At 35.3% G+C, this 24332-nt stretch overlaps 1 protein-coding gene across 5 annotated transcripts in view; it reads right to left on the bottom strand.

Annotated features, from left to right (window-relative positions):
• LOC126857999 (hemicentin-2) overlaps positions 1-24332 on the bottom strand; it is a 302989-nt gene that overhangs the window by 53039 nt on the left and 225618 nt on the right. For 4 of the 5 annotated variants that reach the window (XM_050607990.1, XM_050607986.1, XM_050607988.1 and 1 more), the window contains 3 exons: positions 20612-20734; positions 9018-9164; positions 5727-5999 (listed from right to left, as the gene is read on the bottom strand). In XM_050607990.1, the coding sequence (XP_050463947.1) occupies positions 5727-5999; positions 9018-9164; positions 20612-20734 (543 nt within the window). The remainder of the gene's footprint in view (positions 1-5726; positions 6000-9017; positions 9165-20611; positions 20735-24332) is intronic. The other variant, XM_050607989.1, reaches the window with a different exon arrangement.

The following is a 24332-nucleotide window of genomic DNA, read 5'->3' as shown; positions in this document are numbered from 1 at the left end:
TAAATAAGTTCATTATTGGTAAAAAGAATTTTTAGCTTATACATTCGCTTTGAAAATATATAGCAAAAAATAAAAAAGTTTTTACTACATTTCAATTAAATGTTATTACCTCAAGTTATTGTTTCCGAGTAAGTTTCATAAAATTCAACGTTATTGTCTCCAGGCAAGCTTAATAAAATCCATTGATTAAAGTTCTAGCAAAGGCCAAAGACCTTGATAATAAAAATAATCAAAGACTGCTTAATATTTTTTTCTGCTAAGAGAAGAATAATAATGTAATTATTAACTGCAAAAAAATATATTTGCCACAAGGAAGATAAATATTTAAAGAAAAATAGTTGCCAGAATTAAAATTTGCTGACATTGCAATTTTTAATCTTTAAAAGTAGAGAATAATTTTATTATACATTTCTTTTATTTTCTTTATTTTAATTTTTCTAAAAAAATAAAATATTTACATATTATGCGTTCTTAAAAAAAAAAAAAATAAAATAAATTGAATTTTCTCGTTATTCTTTGCAAAATAAATTTCGAATAATTTTTTCTTATTCACTCACTTTTTGCAAAAAAATCAAATATTGCAGATGCAGGTATTTGTAACAAATGTATGTGTGCCGCAGTTTCAAACACGTTTAATAAGTACGGTCGAGAAATATTGCAAACATGCCGCGTGTTCTACAGCTCGAATATCATACAAACCACATGTACGGCACTTTCATAATAAATTCGGCAGATGGTTGCTTTGATGTTACATGATACAAACATTTTCACCTCCACACTCCTCTCGTATCGCTATATACATTCGGTCAATTCGCAGACATATGCGAAAAGAACAAAAGATCTCTGTACAATTATTGCTGATATCAATTTAAAAATTACAATTCAATCTCTTATATACAAACACACAATTATATCAATCCTTTTGGTATGAGTGATAAAATAAATTGTTTTTTTTTTTTTTTATTATAGACACAAAAAATAAAGAATATATAAACAATAAATATAATATCTACTAATATCTATCTAGTCACATGATTTTATAGAATGTAATTTTATCGACGTACATGTGCGTCTGAAAGAACAAAAGGTCTTTAATCAAATTGGCAAATCTCTCTATTATAAAAGATAAATTGATCGCGCATTCTCTGTATGCTTGAATAGTTCCTAATTTTCTATTCCACGTAAAAAACGTCAGAAAATTCAACGGCAATGTTTGACAGAAACGCGAGAGACAAAGTCAGATGAATTATGAAGGAATCAGGAAAGTGCGAAACCGAAAAAGAGGATCGACAAGCTAGAGAAATACATTAGGATCTCGAAATATTTTGATATTGGACGAGCACGAGGGAAAACTTATATCCCGCGCGATGCATGACCCCCGAGAGAGAGAGAGAGAGAGAGAGGTGTGTGTATACGCGCGCGAATACGTGTGTATGTGTGTGTGTGTATTTTATGCCGAGTGATAAAGTGAGGTAGAAAAATTATGGCCGGCATGCGGGACAACGATCGACGACGGCGAAATAATTTCAGTGTGCCTTCTGTGTCTTTTCATTTCCATGGAAACGACGTAGAGAGCGTTCGTCGGCATAGCGTACGTTCGACCGAAGTCTGAGCGCCTTACACGCACGAGTTCCCCGAGCCGCAATCAATAAGAAGTCGGGATTGCTCCAGCGATTGCTTCTCGAGCTGAATAGTGGTAGAAGGAAGGAAGTGGATAGAGAGAACGCGCGCAGCAGCCACGTGGGCAATACGCGAGCGAATAAAAGAAAAAGAGAGAACGTTCTGCATCTATCATCGTAAATAATAGAGCGAGGAAAAATAACTGAGCATATGTACTATATTGCTACGATCGTATCCACGGCCGAAAAGAAGAGACGAAACTGTCTCAAAGTCCCTCGCTATCGCGAACGTATTGCATTGTCGTGTTTCAATGGATGAGTGTCTTTTTGTCGTCAGGATTCATCGAACCGCCCGTGATTCCTTACCGAACGAATGTGCCAGATCTCGAGCCATGAAGAACCACTTGCGATGAGGTTGAAATTCGAAATGAAGAAATTATTGACGAATTCCTTGAAATGTCTCTTGAACAAGTAAGCAAAAATTTTCTGTTAAAATTTCTTCGATAATCAACAAAATTATCGATTCTTTTCTGTCATCAAATTTTAATTATATTTATTGAGATTGGCAAATTTTTAGATATACGCTGTCTTCATTTATTATAATAGAGTTGAATTTACATAAGATTAAAAAATTCTTTGAGATTTATTTTTCTTTTTTTTTCTTTATTATTTGTATCTATTATAACTATCTCAGTGTATCCTTAGTCACATATACTTTTTAATTCTATACTAAGAGCCAGATTCTCAAACAAAAAGTTTACATTCAAATATCATCCACGCAATAATCATGTGTTTTAATCTGAGTCTTGGCACGTAATTAACAGGAAGTTTATTTGCACTTGCGATCCAAGTTTTTAGGAAAAATGCGGGTTAAAATTATGAGCCATTCGGGAGCCACATAAACTCGTTAAAAGCTAAACGAAAGGAGATACCGCGGCGTGCTACTACGTGTTTCGCGCGCATCCTTCAAGCTGATCGACGCGCGCTCTCATTGTAAGCCTGGGTATGAGCAAGGGCGGGCAGGGAAGTGTCCGAGAACTGTTTTACGAGGACAAGATCCCAGAGGAGGAATAAAAAAGTTAAATGTTCGCAAAGTTTCCTCCGCACCCTCTTTCCTATCGTCCGTTTCCCTCGCACTCGTGATCCCTCGCGTCGTTTTCATCCACGCTCGTCGCGAATGATCCCTTTCGTCGCCACCAAGTTGCGACAATGACGATTTCGGGCAAAGGAAAAGCGCCCTTTCGTCCTTGTCAATCGAGCAATCGAAAACAAATAGGAGAGATTCCGCGAGAATAAAACCGCAAGTCGACAGTGTGTTTTTCGATTTCCTATACATAGCCTGAATTGTGATCTTCGATTCTATTCTTCTATCGGTATCTTACCGAAAGAAAAAGAAAAGATCATTTCGATAGGGTGCTAGATTATATCAGTCTACTTTACGAGATGCCAATTCCCATTTCGCGTCATAAAGTTGTTTTCCTTGATTGTAACGCGAGTTCCAAAGTCGCGATATGATTCCGAAATAGCAATCGGCAAGAAAGTCACTATTACGTACACACACAAATACATTTTATCGATCATTTAATAAATTTATTCCAAAAATACAACACAATAAATATCGAACTCTGTTATTAAGAAATACAGATTGATTCGAGAAACGAGTTAATTTTTATTGCGTCAACATTTCAATGAGTCTAATTATAAAAAGAATATTTTTTCCTTTCAAAAGGCTTCTTATATTACGCAATCATCACGTTTCAATAATATCTATTAATACTGCGGGAGTAAAACTCACTTTATACGTAATTCTAATACCATTGAGACATTCAAGCCCATCCTAGTCTGGCTCAACCGCGACTGATATTCTGTTCTCTTATACGACGTCACGTTCTGTTGACCATTTATCCCCCCGAAGTGTATGCTACGTGCACATCTAAGCGACCAATAGCTATACTGCACCAAATATCTACCTACCTACCTACCTACGTATCGTCAACTTTTACCAGCGTCCGCTTTCGCTTTAGTCTCTCGAGATTCTCGCAAAGTAAGGACGAACAGATTCAAAATCTTATTCGGGGATTTCAGCTTCGATTCTCGGGCGCGATCTTCCGAGGCTCACGTACTTTAAGTAAATACAGGGACTTTCTTATAGCGATAAAGACCGAGCGTGCGAGTTTAAGCTATAACATAATATTATGTTAATTTCCTAACTAAAAGCATTAAGCATATAATAAATTACGATAAATTGTATTAATGAAATAACAAAAAGACACAATAAATTATTTTATTAATAATTATTTCAGATTTGATTAGAATTTAATGTAAACATTTTGTTTTTGTAAATGCTCCAATTTTATAATTTTGATTAAATCAAGAAACTAATCACATTGTATATTGAAAACCATATAACAATGTTTTTCATAAAGATCAAAAGATCGTAATTTCGTCGATGATACTGTGATTATTATTATAAAAAATGGAAATAAAAAAATAAAATGAAATAAAGCATAAAATTAATTATTATGAAAATATGAAATTGATATATTAATAATATATAATTAATAAAATTTAAATAATATATGTTAAAAGAAATGCAATGTGTAAATAATAATTAATAATATGTATCTCTTCTCTCAATACATTATTATATATTTATCTAGTCTCTTAGATAATTCGTGAAATATGTAATATACGCATATATTTTTGCGGCGTTACAATGTGGTCCGACGGTAAATAATACTAGGAGCTATTAGTTGAGCTGAAGCTTTAATAACGAATGAAAATGCTTCATATTCTCGTCGTTTAATTAATTCTTTCCGGCCGCAACCTGTGACGGTGAAAAAGTATTTAATTACTCTACACATGGTGCGTAACTTTTATGTAATCGTTAGCCGTATAGCTTCACGTGGTAACATTAAAACATTACAATGGTTATTATTCGGTCATATCCATTAAAAAATATTATCATAATCACGATATAATGTTGGCCGTAACGGTATTTATCTGAGAGAACGAATTAATGTAACAAATTAAAAATTTCTTTTTCCACATTCCTACAGAAATTTTGTGATTAAAATGTGGCGTGTATTGTATTGACTAAAATAAAGATTAATTCGTAATGTCATCTCGTTGCCATTAGCGTTATTTTTTCAAACAATTTTTATTTGAAAAATGTTGAATTTTTACAAGTGAAGAAATTCATATAGATTATTATCTTACTCGAAATTTACCTTAATGTTTGCATTGCAGAAGCACATTTGTCTCTCATTATTTAAAATAAAAAGTCGCCATTAACACAGCTTTTCTATTACTAACTAATTTAGCTAGACTAAGATTTATATTAATTCCAACATGCATGATGAAATTATTTATATTTGTTTTCTGTTCATTTTCTTGTAATATTCTCTAATCAATCCAAATATTCTCTATTAAACGTGCTCTCTTCATTTGACTCTTCGTTTCATAATCGAATGTCCTAATTGACTCGCTGAGTCACGCGCGCGTACTATAATTTGCACGTGCACGTGAGACGTAAATATACGAATTATATTATTTGAGCATAATTCTGGTTTATTTATTTTAACGAAACGTAACTACATTGAACAGATTAAAGGAATGCATTAACTCCGCACGACATCCTGCCATATTCCTCAGTAGATCGTCAAAAGTTTAAGCCGATAATTAATGTGTTGCCACCGTAACATGGTTAATGCAAGGCCGGCTGTTATAATTAAATTTAGAACCAGATAGTGCGCGCAAGGTAGTTAGCCGCAACCTACCTACAATGCGGCCGAACACAATGCGACGCACTGCACAATGTTATGTTCGTCAGATACCAATCGCGGCAACAATATATCTCGCGCATTACCAACGTCACGTGAATCACACAATACAATTTGTAACTCGTGGACGTGTGCAACTCATCTAATCGAATCTCGGATAATTTCTGTCGTTTAGCTCGCGCTCACGAGCGGAAAAATTGTTCCTTACGAACACGGGGATGCGAAATACGCGAGCGGCGTATCTGCGTGAGCGAGAGAAAAATATGAAGGGAAACGTCGACTAACCAATGACATTCTACTTCGGTAAAGATTTTATCGGACTCACCGGTAATCTTGATGCGGTAAGGTAACTGAGCCCGCCACGTGTCCTGCATTTTCCGATCGGGCGCGACGCATCGATATTCCCCAGCCTCCTGGTACACCACTCGGCTCAGGGCGAGAGGTCCGGGCCCACCTACCGGATCCATTCCCGGTCCGTGGCCCCAACAACCGCCGTCGCACTCGAGGGTCACCGCGCCGCCGATCTGCACTTCCATCCTTCGGGAATCGGTCGCCTCGCCGTTCAGCGCTTCCGCCTCGGTCTCCATATCTGGATCATCTAAATGCCATTAATTTAAATCTCTCGACGAGCGATAAACTCGAGAGTCGAACTTAACGAACTTAAACGTATTGCCGTTTTCGTATACATTAATAAGCGAAATTAAATAATTCATTATGAGGATATAGCGCTCATCTCTGGTGCTTTCAAATCTATCTTCTAGCGTACAAATTATTTTTCTGTATTTTGTAAAATATAGAAAAATAACATGATGAAATATGCGATAATAAAAAATCATCAATGTTTTAAAATGAGATTTTAATTTGTACATGTTTGCGTTTAAAAAGCTTGCATATCATTCGTACATTTTTTGTTAAACGCATATTTTTCACAATTTTGCAATTATACAAACATAATTTTTTAAAAGAAAATTCTAGTTTAAAATGTGTTACGTTCGCATAATTTTTACAAGCCATAATGCACTTAAAAATTTTCGGCACGCATTCAATTTTTGTCATAAATTTGAATTATTGATTCGGTCCGTTCATCGTCATCGATAGAATCGTCATAGAATTACTCTGATATCAGAAATCAGCGGCACGTACAGGAAATAAAGTTGAAACAGAATCTCCACCCTCACGTGCCGGACTCGACAAAATCTTTTCCACCGCGACATTACGCTGCGACGTACTGTCCGTTTCAACTTCTACCTCCCTTCATCCTCCCCCCCCCCTCGCCCCCATCCTTTTCCGATTCCACCTATGGAATGATACGGCTACGATAGTGTTTGCTCTCCAGCTAGCGCTATGTCCACAGTTATAGAGAAGCGAGAGGAGAGAAAGGACGGGAGGGAGGCAGGCGAGAGGGTGGATGGGGGGGTGTGTGCGAGGATCGTGTCTCTGTTCGAGAATTAGAGCCGGACTGCTACGGTGGAATTCGGCTGAGAAAGAGAAAGAAGCAGGAGGACGGGCGAGCGTAGCAGTCCTTTGAGTTAGCAAGCTGATCCTCTGGCTCATCCTATAGCAAAACAAAGGGATCAAAGTGGTGCGGATGCGTAGGAGGCTTTTACTTCCTCTCTTACGCTCGCTCGACTCCCGACTATACCTCGCGTTTGTCTTGTAGTTTGTTCGGAATTTTACAGCAAACATCTCTACCGCGGCGCTTTAACAAACATGGGAAAGAGAAAAGAGAAAGGAAGGGCCCGATAATCAAACCGGTAATTTGACATTTTTCATCGTTAGTTAGCATTAGTTCTCTTTCTCGACCATTCTCGTTATCTCCAAATTTGATATATCCCTTTTCCCTCTTCTGCGGCTTGTGATCGTTCTAAATCTTAATGCGATTCGCGTGCGCTAATGCGATTAAGAATCTCATACACTCGTTTGTCTGTGATCGTGTTATCTCTAATTACTTTGATATGTGCCTTTCGTGTTCCTGCTAATTAAATTATGCGCATCTAAGATGCTTTGTTGAATTCAACGTTTGAGCATTATAGAAGAGATATTTTTTGTTTAAAATTACGAAGTAACTCTTTGACAGAAACAATTTAATATACGATAATTTCTTCTAAGATTACATGAATTTTTTTATATTTAATTATTATCAAGCATTTAATTTTAATAGTATATAAAAAATATGCTTGTATTGTTCATCTTGATAAAGGAATGAGAAAAATCTGTTCGCGTGCCGATAATGTTGATTCCCTATTAAGGTGTCCCTTTAAACTATGTTCTATCTGTAGATTGTCTACTAGCCGGCAAAATTAGCGCGTCGATTTAAACCCGCCGTGACGTTATCCGGCGGATAAGTAATCCAGGAGGAGATTCGAACAGGACATAGTAGCAGTGTAATCGATAATTCCCACGAAGGAGGATGGTTGGTTTATAGGTGCTCTCGAGTCATCTAAATTGCGTAGAGATTAGGTGCTCGGAAACTCGTATCCAGCATCGTCGGTCGAAGGAGCAGGCAAGAGCGAGCGAGATAGAGAGAGAGAGAGAGAGAGAGAGAGAGAGAGAGAGAGAGAGAAGGATAGAGGGTTTAGAGAAAGGACAAGAGAATGGGAGAAGAGGGACGAGAAGAGGGACGAGAAGAGGGACCGCGAGTTTGAAATGCAGGGAGCGCCTCGCCCTCTAGTTATAATGGCAAGATGGAAGGAATGGGACTAGGTAGGAAATTTGCAAATTTTCACGACGGGGCACGGATAATTTCCGGTTGGCTCGGCGGTTTCCGCTCTTGACAAATGACTGTGGTATCCGGTTATTGGCTGCAGCGACGACCCCCTTCGCATTCCGAATCAAGGAGAATGTCTCTTCGAGTGCTATCAAATGCGTAGGGGGTAGACGATACATCAGCCAAAAATGTAACTTCGATGTAATTATCTTTCATCGTCTGCTATTATTATTTTACGTATATTTTTAGCGATATATGGTATTATTTTAATTTTTAATAATATTTTATATTATTAATATTATTTTAATTTAAAAACTGCTTAATTTATTGAAATAATTATCTTGAGAAAAAAGCAATCTATATCATAATAATATTTGATAAAAAATATTACAATACAAATATTTGCAAAAAAAAAAAAAAATGAACATTTCTAATAACAATAATTTTGCAAAAAATATACATATTATTTTCCAAAGTGGCTTATAAAGCACAATATATAAAACAAATAAAAAAATATACATATTGACTAATATTCAACACTGCAATAATATTTTATAATGTCTATTTTTAATTAAATTATTTTATACCTTGCTACTACTTGCGCCTACTTATTTCTTATATTGATTGTGATAAAATCTTTGTGTTAACAACAAAGATAATATCGATGATGCGATCAAAGAAATTAATATCAATAGACAGAAATATCGTAAGAATCTTGATTTAACAAACTATTTAGCAAGCCAAATATTTCTTTAAAATCTTTTCGCATATATCTTTACTTTTTTTTTTTTTATCAGAATTTCAGCAAAATGCATTTATTAGCACGAGATGTGTGCCCGCTCAAATGCGCGAGAAATCCTATCTATCTTTATTAAAAGCGACAAAGTGGCGTGACAACGATTTACTCACAGCGAACATTGAGAAAATATCCGATGCTGGTGAAAATGCCGAGCATATGCCGCGTGTAGCACTTGTACCAGCCGCTCTCGGCCCGAGTGATTTTTGTGAAGTTCAACCATCCGTCATCGCTCTGCTCTACGGGGGGCGGTCCATTGTCTGAAACACAAGCGGAAAGCTGGTGGATATACGAATTAACGCGCTGGAAACAGCACGCACGGTCCGCGGATTTACGTTAACGTCGTCGCACAATTAGCGTCACCCAAGCGAGTCGGCTCCTCTCCGTGCAACTGATTTCGCGACATTTTTCATAGAGCTGCTGCGCATATAATTCGATCATTAACTGCTTGAAATTGATTATTATCCGGAAAAGAAGAGAAATAAATAAAAATTTTTAAGTCTTTATTATTTCATTTTCATCTAATATGCTTATTTGCGTGACAAGATTGAGTTTGCACACAAATCTATTTGTCTCTTGTGTGAATGTATAATGATGTTGTAATAATTATGTGTAATAATAATATATAATATACGTAATATATAATATAAACATACATCATTTTTGGCAGAGGATACACAATATGTACGGTATCTTAATCATCTTAGTACACAAACAATAATAATACATAAGTTATTTCTAAAAGAAATTATATATCGCAAAAATTTTAACGATTCGTCGTCTTCCTTAAATTATTTCTGAATCGTGACGCTTCTATAATACAATGTCACTTACTCCCCATCGGGTAATCTAATTATGCCGATTATAAAACTTATCCTTTTTTTGCAACTAAAACCACTTTGGCGAAATTAAAATTGCAACGACTAGAATTGTCTGTTTATTCTCAACAGTTTAAACGAAAAGAGAGACAAAGTCACTCGTTTGAATTCCTAAGATAATTAAGATAATGACGCAATTTGTCAGTCTAAAGCGGGACGGAATTAAAAATTTATTGCTGGCCAAGCGCCATGTGGCCGCTGAGTTTCGAGATGATCGAACCGGGAAGGAGCAATGAGGACGGAAAGAAACGCCTGAGAGGACATTTGTTCGACTTATTCATAAGTACGGAAGTGGTTCCGGGGGGTTCTCGAGAGGGCCGAGGGTATCGATAGAAATTTCGCTGCCCTTTCTTTCGCCGCTAAACTTTCATCCAGCCGTAACCCATTTCTTTCCCCCGTTATTTCGACATTGTACCATTATCCACCGCCAATCCCTCGCCCTCGCTCTCGTTGCAACGAAGCCAAGGATTCGATGCAGCTGTCGGATTCGCTAGTTGAAAGTATACTATGGCGAACGTGGAACTATCTTGGCCCGGGGAACAAAGGAGGAGTGTAGTCGGAAGACACGCTCGTGAAAGGTTACAGAGAGAGGAGCGGATGCGGGGAAAGATATCGAGGAAAGAACTGTAGTTGAAAGAGAGGATGGCACGTATCGCGGTCAGATACGGAGTTTTGTGGTGAAACTTTTATATGGGCCGGCCATAATCACGAGAGGGGATGTAGCGGAGGGTTATTTTACTAAAGAGGCAGCTCGCCTCCACGCACGCTGCCAAAGCGTACGCTCGATTGTATTAACGGCGATCTATAGTAGTGGTGCCCCGGCGAACTCACCGAGATATCGTCTCGCATGAAATAAACCCGAGTCGTGACTTGGTCCAAAAAGCAGGACATCTCCGAGCCGGTAAGCCTGGTCGGGATTCGATCAATTTGGCTAAAAAACAAACGAAGCCGACTCCAAGTGGATTGAGATGAACGCAATGCGCAATACGAATAATCTTTTACTAAAATCGTAAATAGAGAAAGATTTTTGTTATGGATCTGCGTTTTGTTTCGCACATTATCATGCTTTTATCGATATATTAATGTCTGGGATCTTTCAATCATTTTCTGTATTTATTTGGAAAAATTAAATAATATTTATATAAAAAAATTAAAATATATTTAAAGAAAAATATTCATAAAGTTGCGAGTGTACAACAGCATCCGCAAAGTTTTCTGCATATATCATAGGAATGTTGGTATCCCTCGCCATTGCACACCACCTCCGAATAAACATGATCATATAAAGATCGACTTCCCCTCAAGCGATTTCACACAGCTGACGCACTCGTTTCTTCTCGCAGAATGTTTCTCTGCGTGCAACGTATCGGAGTGATAGATCGCCCGACAGAATCATGATAAATTATTTTCGCGTTCTTACTTTGATCTTTGTTTGAAAGTTACCACTTGACGCACGTTGCACATACAAGATGTTCGGAATATACACCGATTGTTGAATAACCGAATCGAATTACGTTCGGCAATCCGACTTATTGTTAATTCTAGCTTAATTATTTAAACTCAATCGTTTGTCTCAAAGCAACTCGCGGCTTTTGTGAAGCAATGTTGTAAATTCGCGTCCAATTATTCGTTATACGAACGCAGAGAATCGGGAGAGTCCGAATTTGCCCTCTCTCTCTCTCTCTCTACAAAGGACGCTTTGAAGAAGATGCGAACGTGCTTTCTGGAGGCATACGGATTGGGACGTTTAATAAGAGCAAGCGTACCAAAAAGAAATTGGGAATGAGCGGCGGTGAGTTTGGGGAGGGAAAGGTTCGCGAACGGCGAAGGCATTGCCCGGAGCGGGTACGTGCTCCAAAGGATATTAAAGTATTTTAATTGCAGCGGATCTCGCGGAACGCTGGAAGGATTTATTCGAAATCACTCGATTGAGTCTATGAATAGGGATTAAGCTTGGCCCCGGCCGGCGGCGCGCGCCGTCGGTCGCGTCGAGCGAATTCCAGACGTCAGGAGAGTGGAAGGCAGAAATAATTGAATATTTAATAGAATAACTCTCGCATACAGCCGTTTCTCCCATCGCAGTCGCGCGGCGTCATCTGTCACGACGACGGGACGTCGATTTTTCTGTCACGTTCTGTGTGCCGGTGTGGCTGCTCCGATTAATTATACAGTCTGCCCGCGCGTAATACAAAGACAGAGACGACTTTAATAAATCTAGTTATTTCGTAGCCCGTGCACAAAAATAATTATTTCACCAATCCGTGGTACATCGTCGTATAAAAGGCTGCGATTTTCCGCCCGCGACATATATTGATACAGACTAAAAGTATAATCTTTCTAGAGCAAGATTGGAGCAATATACATCAAACGAGATATATCAGAGATACTCACTCCTAAAATATTATAATTAATAATTATATTACCAAACGGTTATATTGTCTGTATCAAAATTTAATTAATTTAACAACGAAATGCGGTTAGGATTATTCTCGAAGAGATTTGCAGATATTATTAAATTAAACAAATAATTAATATTACAAACGCAACGTGAGGCTAACAGCAAAGATATTTCATTATCGCTGCATATTAAAAATATTTTTATGTATTTTAGAGACCGCGTTACCGCAAACTGTTTATACACAAATAATTACGTGAGTATATACTATTATATAGTTCAAACATTTTAATTTTTATCTTGATTAAAGACAAAGCACAAGATTTATATGTGTACACATGATTAAAAGAAATACTATAGAAAGTTGCAGCATAGCAAACAAAATTCTGTTCTTGTTAAACTTATCGAAAATTTATTTCTCTTTTTTATTTATGAAGTTATATAAAAAAAAACGTTATATAAAAGTTATATAAAAAAAGAAACTTCCACGCACACTGAATGCCTAATTATCCCATCGCGACATAAGAAATAAGAGAATCCGTGATAGAAAAAGTCACACAGTATGTCAGACATACAGCGAACTCGTTATTTTAAAGTAGTGTTTGGCAATAATTCTTGTGGAAATCGCAGTGCCTTCTGACGTTTGGTAATAACAGGTCGTCCATCATAGTTCTTATCACTCGTACGTGGCTGATCGTAGCGGAAAGTGACGGCTGCAGCTGTTCTCAGCATTTTGTGTAACTCAATAACGAGATAAACGAAACTACACAAAGTCCAATTTCCCGAATTTTCAGATTCTAGATTAATAACGTAACGTTGCTTTTATCAATGTTCAGAAGCACAATCGATACACTTCATTTAATTTATTCTGCAACGTAAATGTGCCATTTGTGACAGAATAATTTCATATTTTTCATTTAATGTTTCACATTTTTTTCTTAATTATATAATATAAAATTATATTAATACAAAATTTTTTGTGATGATATATATAACGAGAATTTATATTGATATGCTTTCCTTAATATTATAATGAATTTCAATAAATAATCTTATATATATATATATATATATATATATATATATATATATATATCTGTATATACACAGACACATATATGATTATTTCAAAACAAATACAAAACATAATAACATCAAGACTATAAATCTTTATGTCTCTCTTTCCAGAGTAATCAATTTTATACGTCTTTCGACTCTACCCGAATCAAATCAAATAGTGTAGAAATGTATACTTTATTTTCTAGACATTTCTCTCATACGACTTCGGCGCGTCAAGGGAAGTACAGTTTTGCTTGAAGTTTTAACGGACAATAAATAACTCAAAGCACACAGAGACGGAAAGACGATCGTGATTCATTCGAGAATCGTGAATGATGCGCTATGAACAAGACTATCGAAACTCGAAATTGTTATTCGCTATTGTGATTTACAGTCAGTGAGACCGATACTTTATCATAACGGCAACGAGCTGCGTCGTCAACGAATTTCTCGTTTTAGTGCCTGTTCGTGCTCTTTTGATTAATTCAAGAGAAATTGTAATTTTTTTTTTTCATCGTATAAAGTTGATCGAAAGAGCAGTCTTGCGTAAATACGTGGATCAGACTAAATAAAAACGATTAAAAAGATGTTTCTTAACGAGCAGAATACGAACGTGGAAGCTCGGATTAAAAAAGTTGGCTGAAAAGCGATTTAATCGGCCACGTTAAATTCGAGCTGCTTTTTCGAGAAAATGCTCGGCGCGAGCGCTACACTAATCTTATAAAAACCATTAGTAAACTTGATTCTTTTTATTGATTATAACGGTGCAAAATCTGTTGAATGGAAAGAATAATATTAATTATATTTAAATACAAAAGAAACAGAGCTAAATTTATTTTAATTTAGTTTCGATTGTTCTTGCATAAAATGTCGGTCAAAATTATAAGCCGTAGAAATTATAAACCATAATAAAAATCTTTTATGATATAAATTTTAATACTCTAAATATGATTATCGTGTTTTATGTTTTGAATTAATAATCTGTTTTAAGAAGACTATTTAGCGCGAGATAATTGATTTAAAAATAAAATCAATTTAAAATTAAAAAGCTTTTATTTTAATCAGCTTAAATAGAGAAATTCGCGGAGGATATATTCTTCAAACAACATGACACTTGGAAAAATCATCCGTTTGCCACCCGTAAAATCAAAGAGCAACGCATTTTCGCGAATTTAATATTTATCGATGCCCAATTCATTTATAACAAGTAAATTGTGCGAGTCGGATTTTCACTCAGGAAAAGTGCATGGCAAAAGCGTGGCTGATTCGCGAAACGCGATACACACACACACACACACAAGGCGCGAATCGGCGGCATTGGAAGGAGAGATGCACCTAGGCGAAAAGTTGGTCGGCGTAGCCAGCACGTTTAACGAATGTAATGGGTTCACTCGCTTAAACGCTACGGTCTAATCAAGAAAGTGGTCTCCCTGACGCGCGAACTCGGCGCGGAAATCCCTCTCGTTCTCTCCGTTACGGCCGGCCCCGTCCTCGCCATCCCTGGCCCGAGAACTCAAGCCGCGCTGATTGACGATGAATAAAGGAAATTATGCTGCGGTGAGCTTTTATTCGCCGCACCGGCTAAAAAGCAACGTCGTTACCAATCCACGAACGACGGTATATACGCCGTAAATCCTGCTCTAGAATCGCAATCGGACAAGAGAGATCCTTAATTCCGAAAAAGGTTTATAGAAATCGCAATGGTGGATGGAGATATACGACTTGGTAACGTAGAACGGATTCAATTTGGTTTAATAAAAATATAGTAGCCGGCTAACCAGGGCTCGCGTGCAATAACGTCTCGTAATACGCGACGCTTTATGTGATTTAATTATGCTAATAACTCGCGATAACGAAATGCAGAATATGTGAAATTTAATGGATAAACAGATTTTTGTTAGTACATATGCGTATCGAGAGCCGTATCTCTTCAACGCGGGGGGTGTAACGCGACCGAAATTTAATACCATGACTACAACGGCGCGTTGCGGAATTTATAGTCCTGGATTTTCATGAGTTTCCATATTTCCGCCCTACATATACAATAGTAAAACGTTTTCAACGGAACGTGCATCGCTAACCTGGTCGTCTTTAAAATATGTGCGTTATGTATAATATACATATATTATACAAAATAAATGTTCTCCTTTTCTAATTTTGTTGATTATTATTTTTTACAGCAATAAAATTTTTTTCTACAATCTTTTTACAATTAAAAAGAATATTTTTGAATTTTTCTAAAAAGTATTTTAAGCACGCGCCTTGAATGCGTACTGAGAAATATCATATTTCGGATGCATCACTGTTGGAAAAATGATCCTTTCGCATGCAAAAGGATGCATATTTATATTTCCTAACGGAAGGTATATTTATTGAAACAAACATTAATCCACCTTTCTTCGAACGTACGTGTCTCGTAGTATCTATTATGTAAAGTTGCATCCTACGCATCGATGCGCGTACGAATCGATGGAAGTAGGTTAATATGGCTTTGCCTTTTGCGCACAAGATCGAAAGAGGAAATTTGGTTGCAGCCGGCGTGTGTTTTAACAAAATTGCGACTTTTCCTTGCTGTAATTTTCGCGAGTAATTTGTACATGAGGCGCTGCACTACTTTTAGATACAAATTTCCTCTCAAATTTGAAAGTGGTTTTTCTCTCGCTGAAAATAGTACATCGCTTCCTTTCTTTTTCTCTTATTTTTTTTTAAACATTTATTATCTTCATAATTAATATCTTTAAAGTATTATTGGAATAATCTTTTTTGTAAAATTAAAAAGAGAATGCATCATATCATTTTTTAAATAAATTAGTAAAATCTCTAAAACTTAATTTTTCTGAAAATTCTTTAATTTTTAATCCCACTCAGAGTAATCCGCTATTCCGTATTCAGAAACGAACGATTTAGCTTTGTAAATTATAAAAAGTATGTGTAGAAAAAAAATAAAATTAGCGAGAATGTTAAACTTTTACTATTTTACTACCTTATTACTTGCTGAAAATATCAAGCAAGAGATTGCTTCATAAAAATCGTTAACTTGGTAAAATAACGTCCAACCAACATCATGATCAATATGTAACATAAAGGGAAATATAATTATTATTTGCTTTAACCGTTTTTTTAGCGTACGCAGTTCAGCTTTATGCCATTAATTTCTATTAAAACTTGTATAATATATGTTATCAGGGATTTTTTTTTTTTTTCAAAAAATAAAAAATATAATTTTCTTCTTTCACAACTCACGCTTTATACACTGCTAATTTTCAGATAATGTCGATCATATTTTTCTTTAGCTCCACAAAAATTTTATCTCTTGCGCAATAATGATAACTTTTTATGAGATACAGATTTATATCGCTTATTTCAGCCAATGAACACATCTACCATGAAGATAAAGCAGATTAAACTCGGAACATGAAATAACGGTGAGATTAAAAGCCGTGAAACGTTCACAGGCAGGGGCTGCTCAAGGGAAAGGAGAATTATAGACAGTTTTAAATATTTATTAGGCCGAGAAAGCGGCGAGCTTTCTCACGACAAAGAACAGTCAAATGGTAATGAATCTATATGCGCACTCCCTCTAAATCGTCCTTTTGCAGATTTTAATACAATTTAATTATAATGCGTTTGTCGATATACGGAGCTGCAAATCGTGATAATCTCAGAATTTCTTTACATTTTAAATATAGGGGCTAAACGTAAACGTCGCCTGCGTCACAATCGATGCAATTAATATATTCTCGCTATTTGTTTATTTATTTATTCGTAGATGAGTAAAACTATATAGGTCATTTACTATAGTTATTAATTAACGACTATATAATTTCCTTCTCATCCCATAGAGTATCGCGATGAAACAACATTATATCTGATATACATAATTGCTCTCCCATTATCTTATCTCTTTCTCCGTAAACGAGTGTCGGCCAATAGAGCAGATTAGACGAAAGGCAACATGCTGCTCTGGTATCACGCGTCGCCTAACAGCTTCCTCGACATTGCTCCACGTACACGGCCATAACGCAAATCCTATTTAATGCCGAAACACGAAATTTACAACGCGGAAATAGGCGCGGCAAAAACCGTGGTGGTAGCGCATCGAAATGGGGATAATATCGAGCGCATCTGTCTATCGGAAGCGAATAAAAGCGCGCCTGCGAGAATTGCCGGGATGAAAGGGATCGGGCGAGACTGTCCATTGTCCCGATTCCTGCCGACGTTCTACGTGATAGACTTGTACCCGTAGCGGCACGTAATAATGTGATTATGTGGCTGTACCATCTTATCTACGTCTGATTCTCAACTAAATTCCCGAGATCTGGGAAAGAGAGAGATGGGGAGTGAAAGACGTTGAGACGACGAGGTCGACAGAATTCGCGTGAATGCCGAATTTCGGTTTCCCCTTTCCTCCTCATCCTCTTCTTCCTTCCCCAACTAAAGATGAGATCATTGTGCTGTGGAACGGCGACATGCGTTTGACACGCCTAAGTACATATCGTTGGTAATGGTTTAATTACGCGGGAATTACAGCCGGTTCACGGAGATGACACGTGGATTCGTAACAATAGAATTACATATGAAAACAAAAGAGAAGATTTGTAACTTTGTAAAACGTAGAACGTTGTTTGCAAAATTTAATATGAGAATTTTATCTATATTACACATTATTATACGGTGAAAAATTATTTATATGATCGAATGTAATAAAATTATATATATTAAATAAATATAATATATTATGTAATAATTATTAATATTAATATATAATAAATTATATAGTAAATTATATATATGTGTAGAATAATTATTATATATAACATAGTATTAGTAATTCACTTATAATTTGCCAATTTTCACTTTTGTAATTATTTATACAATTAATCCTTCGGTTTCATAATCACATTACATATTTATTTTATGTAAGAAAAAACTATACTTTTCGTAATAACAATATAAATTTTACGGAATCGATTATTGTTATAATTCCATTACATTGCCACGGATCATACAAGCCGCATTTTTATGATTAAAAATCATAATATGTTTTGTCAAAAAAGCCGATATGCACAAGAAAAGGCGATAATTTAATTATAACCGCGTTACGCTCATCAATGCATCGATGCACGCGGTTGCAGATTAGTTGCATCTCCTTTAGAGTTATTACGAAGCCGTTAGTACGCCGAGATGGGTCATGTGCATCAGATTCTACCCCGTCCAAGTGCCTGTTTACAGTGATTAAATTATGCTCACGTTGCCGTTACACGTGCCCGCGCTAACGTGTCTACCTACAACGTGACGCGTTTCCAAGCTGTAGGGAATGGGGGAGTTGCGAAATAATGCACGTGTGCTTCGCAACTTGCCGTCTACAATAGTATTCTCTGCAAATGTATATACAGGATACGCACATCAAAAATATACCTTTTTTAAATCGTAAATATTAAAAGCAACAATGCTACGAAATATACTTATTATATAAAGAGCAAGGTAAAAAACAACATTTATAAAATAATTTATAAAAAATCGAGTTAAGAATTTTTGAAATCACATTTTGATTTATCATCTTATTCTATATAATTTCGTCTTTTTTATTAAAAAAAAAAATATATATATATATATACATAGACTTTGACACAATATTTTTTAATCGTCATTTTGAAATTATTAATATTTTTGAAATTACTAATATTGTACTTTGTTTTGCAGAAATAGATAAAATACTATTTTCAATTAAAATTAAAAAAATTTTTTTTTAGTTAAAATATAACAAATTTTTTTTCTGTCAAAGTAAAAAGAAAATACATTCCCAATGCGTGATGCGACATTTACGGATGAAGAGAGGTTCGTAATAGTCAATATTTTTCCGTCTGAATAATTTACGAAATTATACAATTTGTGAAATTCTGTTCAAACTCAATACAATCAGTATATAGCATATAGCCGACGGGCTCACGCATGTTAATGTTTGTTGACTGTTGTCTCAAATTTTAGTGGTCCACTAACAATCCCGCGTAATTATCAAACAATGCATGTCGCTTGTGATTTCTACTATTTCACTATTCTTTTCATCAGCGAAATCTCAATATATATGCAACATGTATAATATATTTCGAAAGTCGCGCACTTCCAAATTGTAAAATATTTCCTGATGAAAAATTGACAGTCGGTTGTGTGTGAACAGTTGATTGGATTTTATTTTATTTTTTTTTTTTTTTTACAATACAAAATATTTTAATTCTTGATTAAAAAATGTTGTATTAAAGTTTGTGCGTGTATATATATTAATACATATTTGAAATGTATATCGAAAGTAATTCATTTCTAGGGAATCTGTGATTAATTTGTAATTGACATCTTTGCTGTAAATTTTGTGGAAAATTATTTATATCATTACTTATTTTTTAAGAGTCAGATTAGGATATTTGTAATTAACGAATAACTATAAATTTTATTAAAATGGAATTTAAGATAATTTTTAAAATAAAGTCTGAAATGGAATAAAAAAATCTCTTATCTATATCTAGAGTACATGATTGTATGACGCTGTAAGATTTTTAATCTTTTAAAAAAAGCTATTAAAAATATCCTCATATTTTATTAAAAGAGAAAACCTATTTCATATTAGTCGATAGTTTTCTTAAGTAAAATGTGTTTTCGACTAACGTAAATTGGTATATTGAAACTCGCTTCACGGGTGAAGGGCTATTTGTAGCAACTCGTTAAAAATCTCATTACCGGACGTATTTAAATCGCCAAAAATTACCGACCATGAAAAATACGGATTACATTATTGCCGAGAAGAGTTAATCACCACGCCATTCAAATGAAGGACTTTAAATGAAAAATAAAGTGTAACGTGATATATGTAATATTATTATTAGTTTTGAGAGTTTATAAAAACTTCGCATACGAACTGAATGACATTAGTGATAAAAATTAAGATATCAATGAGACGGTTAAACATATTAATTTAATATTATACTTTCTTCTCAAAATGTTAAAACACGGATAAATTATAAATATTATATTTTTAATTCGATTCCGAGTATATGTATACGTGTTTCTCGAAATGAATAAAACACAATTAATATCTTTGCAAATAAAGCAGCATAAATAATTACTTTCATTCCCAGACAGGCGGTCTTTCAGCCAACGATACAATGAAAGCCTGAATAATAATAAAAATCTAGAAAAGAATTCAACTATGAAAGCAAATATCACACTTTCTCTTAATCTACATAAAATATGATCAATTTAAAAACTGATAACTTTAAAAGAAGAATTTTATATTTCTGAATATAAAATTGTTTCGTATTCAAAACTCAAAGTGTCTCAAAATTCTCTTGATTAATTTTTATTTTTTTCGCTCGCAACTTACCGCGCTGCCAAATTGGAGTGCTGGCTGGATTGCTGTCTACCTCGCATTTCAGGCTGACAGACATCCCCTCGACGATCGGAATTCCAAAACCAGGTAAACGCGTTATCGCAAACGATGGAGTATCTGAAACAGGTATTAAGCAATTAGTGTCAATGCCATAACGTCAATGCAATTCCGTGATCTCACAGAAACATAAAAAATAGAACATAGATGTTATTTGAACATTGCACAATGAAAGATTCAAATGATGTTTAATATAATTCCATCTCGTTCTTGCAGCACTCAATTTTCGAAAAAGATTTCAAAATACACATTTTGAAAAATAATATGACATTGCAGTTTGATGAATTACGATGCATGATTCGTAATTCTTTATTTTTAATTATTCCATTTTCGCGAAAGATTTTTAACTAAATTTTCTAATAAAATTCAAAATGAGAAAACGAGCGTCGTTTAATAAGCAATTCGGAAGATCATAGAAATTACGATATGTACATAGATTTAAATTATCTATGTAGAATTTTGTAATTGAATTCTGCTGACAATGATGTAAACGTAAAATTTAAACACATTTTTATGCAATGTAATATATTAAATAAATTATTATGCTATTTGTTTCGAGTATAGAAACAGAAAAAGTATTCTACATATATTACCGCGTATTCATTTCATAAAAATATGATTTAATTATACACATTATTGTTTCAATGAGTAAATAATATAATATATATTCAGGTCAATAGCGTTCAAATTTATCGAACATATTTCAACAATGTATAAAATTACTTTTTACTATAAATGTTTAAAATTATTCTGCATGAATCTTTTGTCTATACGTAACTTCATGGAATGCTTATTTTCACTATGAAAATTCATTGTGACCTGCTTTCGCAAAGTTCACTTCTCGAATATAAACCAGCTTCGCGCTCAGAGCAATATTATGCGTAGCGATATAACTTTACATCACTAAATAGATATAGCGCAAAGAAGAGAAAATGAAAGAGCGAGAGGAAGATTGAGCGAGAAGGAGCAAAATAAAACGTTGGCCATCGAAACGTTCGTTATAATGAAGAAGCAAATCTGGAGAGGAAGTATAATTGAACGCACCAAGTACCTCTAGAAATCAAATGTAATCATCGGTGACGCGTTTCTCCCGTTATTCCCGACGATTCTCCCTTTCTCTCTTTGTCTCTTCTGCGTTCAGCACTTCCTTCCCGCATCATTAACGACCACCATGAAACCTGGTAACGAGATTCAGGCATATCCTGACGGTATATGCACATAGAACGACGGTCGAACGCGTTCGACAGGATTGGCAAAAATGGCCGAGAGGGATAGCGAGAGAGGCGGTATTAAAATGGTCGTCAAACAAACGAGATACGACGAGATCGCAGCGAGTAATTAACGAACGGGACAGTCAAGGTTTTACAGGGTCGTACTCGTTAAAAGCCCCAACTATACCGCTGTTGTCGACGAGGCCGTTTTCACGGATGAATTAGAAGCACGTTCTGGTGGTAGGTATCCCAGAACGCAGGGCACGATTCGATGTCACACTATCGTCGCTTGAGCGATTTGCCGTTGCTGTTATATCGGCGTTCGATTCGTTAATATCACGCCGTCGCTAATGGGATGACCGCCGAGGTCATAAATTGGAGACGCGTCAAATTGCATGAAAGAAGGAAGAGAGACGAGCCACCTGGAAAACGTGACAGGAGAAGAATGAGAGTAGGATCGCAGCACGCAGAGAATATCGAAAGTGGAACGTGGAGAGAAGAATGTAACGCGCGAGGATGGTGTAGCGAGACAAAAAAAAATGGAAAAAAGTAAAACGGAAGATAGAACAGGAGAGAGAGAGGGAGAGAGAGAAAGAGAGAAGAGAGATAAGGCGAGAGAGAGAGAGAGAGAGAGAGAGGGAGAGAGAGAAAGGACAAGGGCGGCATGACTACCAGGATAGCTCGAAGTTATTCACTCGGCTATAATAGCGCGGTGCTGGGACAATGCAAGCTTAATGAAAGCTTCTCTCCCCGGCGACCTCACCTCCTCGTCTCACCCCCTCATTCCCTTGCCCGTTGCCGGGGCCATCATAGCTCCGACACCGAGAGCCGCCGCCAGGCATGCCGCGCTGTAGTCCCCGAGTGCAGCAGCATAAACACTAAACAAAGGGAACAATGAGACACAGAAGTGTCCCACAGACCTCGATCGTTTGATGAGAACTTTCAAGCGCCCCCGCAAACTACCGGTCCATCTTTTATTTCAGGAACAAACGCGATGCACAACCGCATCGCCTAAAATCTTTCATCATGATGTATTTTTTTTTTTTGAAAATTTATTATTATTTAAAGCTTTTATCAGAATTATTTTCTCTCTTTTTAAGAAGAAACATTTTCTATATATAAACATTTTCTATATCATAAAACTTATTATTTTAACAGGGAAAACAGAAGATTACGTTATAATTCTGTAATCCCTATAATAATATATAATAATAATAATAAATTATATATAATAATAAAAAAAATAATAAAAAAATAATAATAAAAAAACCCTAAAATAAAATGAAATAATAAAATTTAATACATAAAAAAGTTTTTTTTAAATTGTATATATATATATATATATATAAATCATATATATCTACAAAAATTTTATAATTATGAAATATTTTCTTTCGAATATGTGTGTACCACCTTTTCATATCTTCTCTCGTTTTAGCAGCTAACGATGCTATCTGTTTAAGTTTGACGTAATAAGTAATGTATTGTGCAATTGCGCGTGTGTATTGTACAGATCGATTTGTGCGGACCTTAAGGCAAAATCCCATCTTTCGCCTAGAGAATGAATCTCTTCGAAAGAAATTTCTCTCGCCGTTTCAACCGGAACGCTCGTAAAGTTTATACGGACCGTTAAGCAAAGCTGTATACGATCCGCAGAAGAGAATTTTGTGAACGCATGCACATAGAAGAGCACGATGAAATGCACGAATATACGGTGTGAAATTATTAAATGACCGAAATTTATAATGTATGTACAATTTATATTATTTGTATGCGCCACGTTCTTCTATGAAAAATACAGTTTCGAATATAATTGCATATTCGTAACAATAATTTTGTGAATAAGTAGAAATAATATTAAACTATTCAACGAGATCTATTTTTTTTGCGCGCAAGTCAAAATAAATGAAATAATGTAGCGCGTGTTAATTAGTTGATTAATACGTTTGAAATCAAGAACGAACCAATATCGATGTAAATAAGTGTAAATAGCCGCATATGAAAACATGCATATGATATAGCATTTGAAATGACAATAAAAATTTAAAAAAAAACACGATTTGCGAAGGCGGCAGTTACAAATCATTAACCAACCATTAACGGTATAATTACCATTACTAAAACAACATACTCGAATGGCTCTTGTTGCGGCCGCATTGCGATAAATGTTTGTCATACATATTTGCGAAACAAAACAGGCAGAAATCATGTATAACGCAAATTTGAGCTACAGAATAATAGAGTAATATATGAGAGTATTGTAAAAATTTTTTGATTGTATTACAGTATCATCTGTGTCCAATAATTCTGTTTCTCTCTCTCTCTCTCTCTCTCTCTCGTTCTTTCTCTATCTTTCTCTTTTTTCTCTCATTCTCGACGAATTATTTTTTAATTAAATACTATAACATAAGTCAATAATAATAAAATCATATATTTGAGAAGACATA

This window comes from Cataglyphis hispanica, chromosome 23 (assembly GCF_021464435.1).
Source record: "Cataglyphis hispanica isolate Lineage 1 chromosome 23, ULB_Chis1_1.0, whole genome shotgun sequence".
NCBI classification, from domain to species: domain Eukaryota; kingdom Metazoa; phylum Arthropoda; class Insecta; order Hymenoptera; family Formicidae; genus Cataglyphis; species Cataglyphis hispanica.
This window is presented reverse-complemented; position numbering and strand designations above follow the sequence as displayed.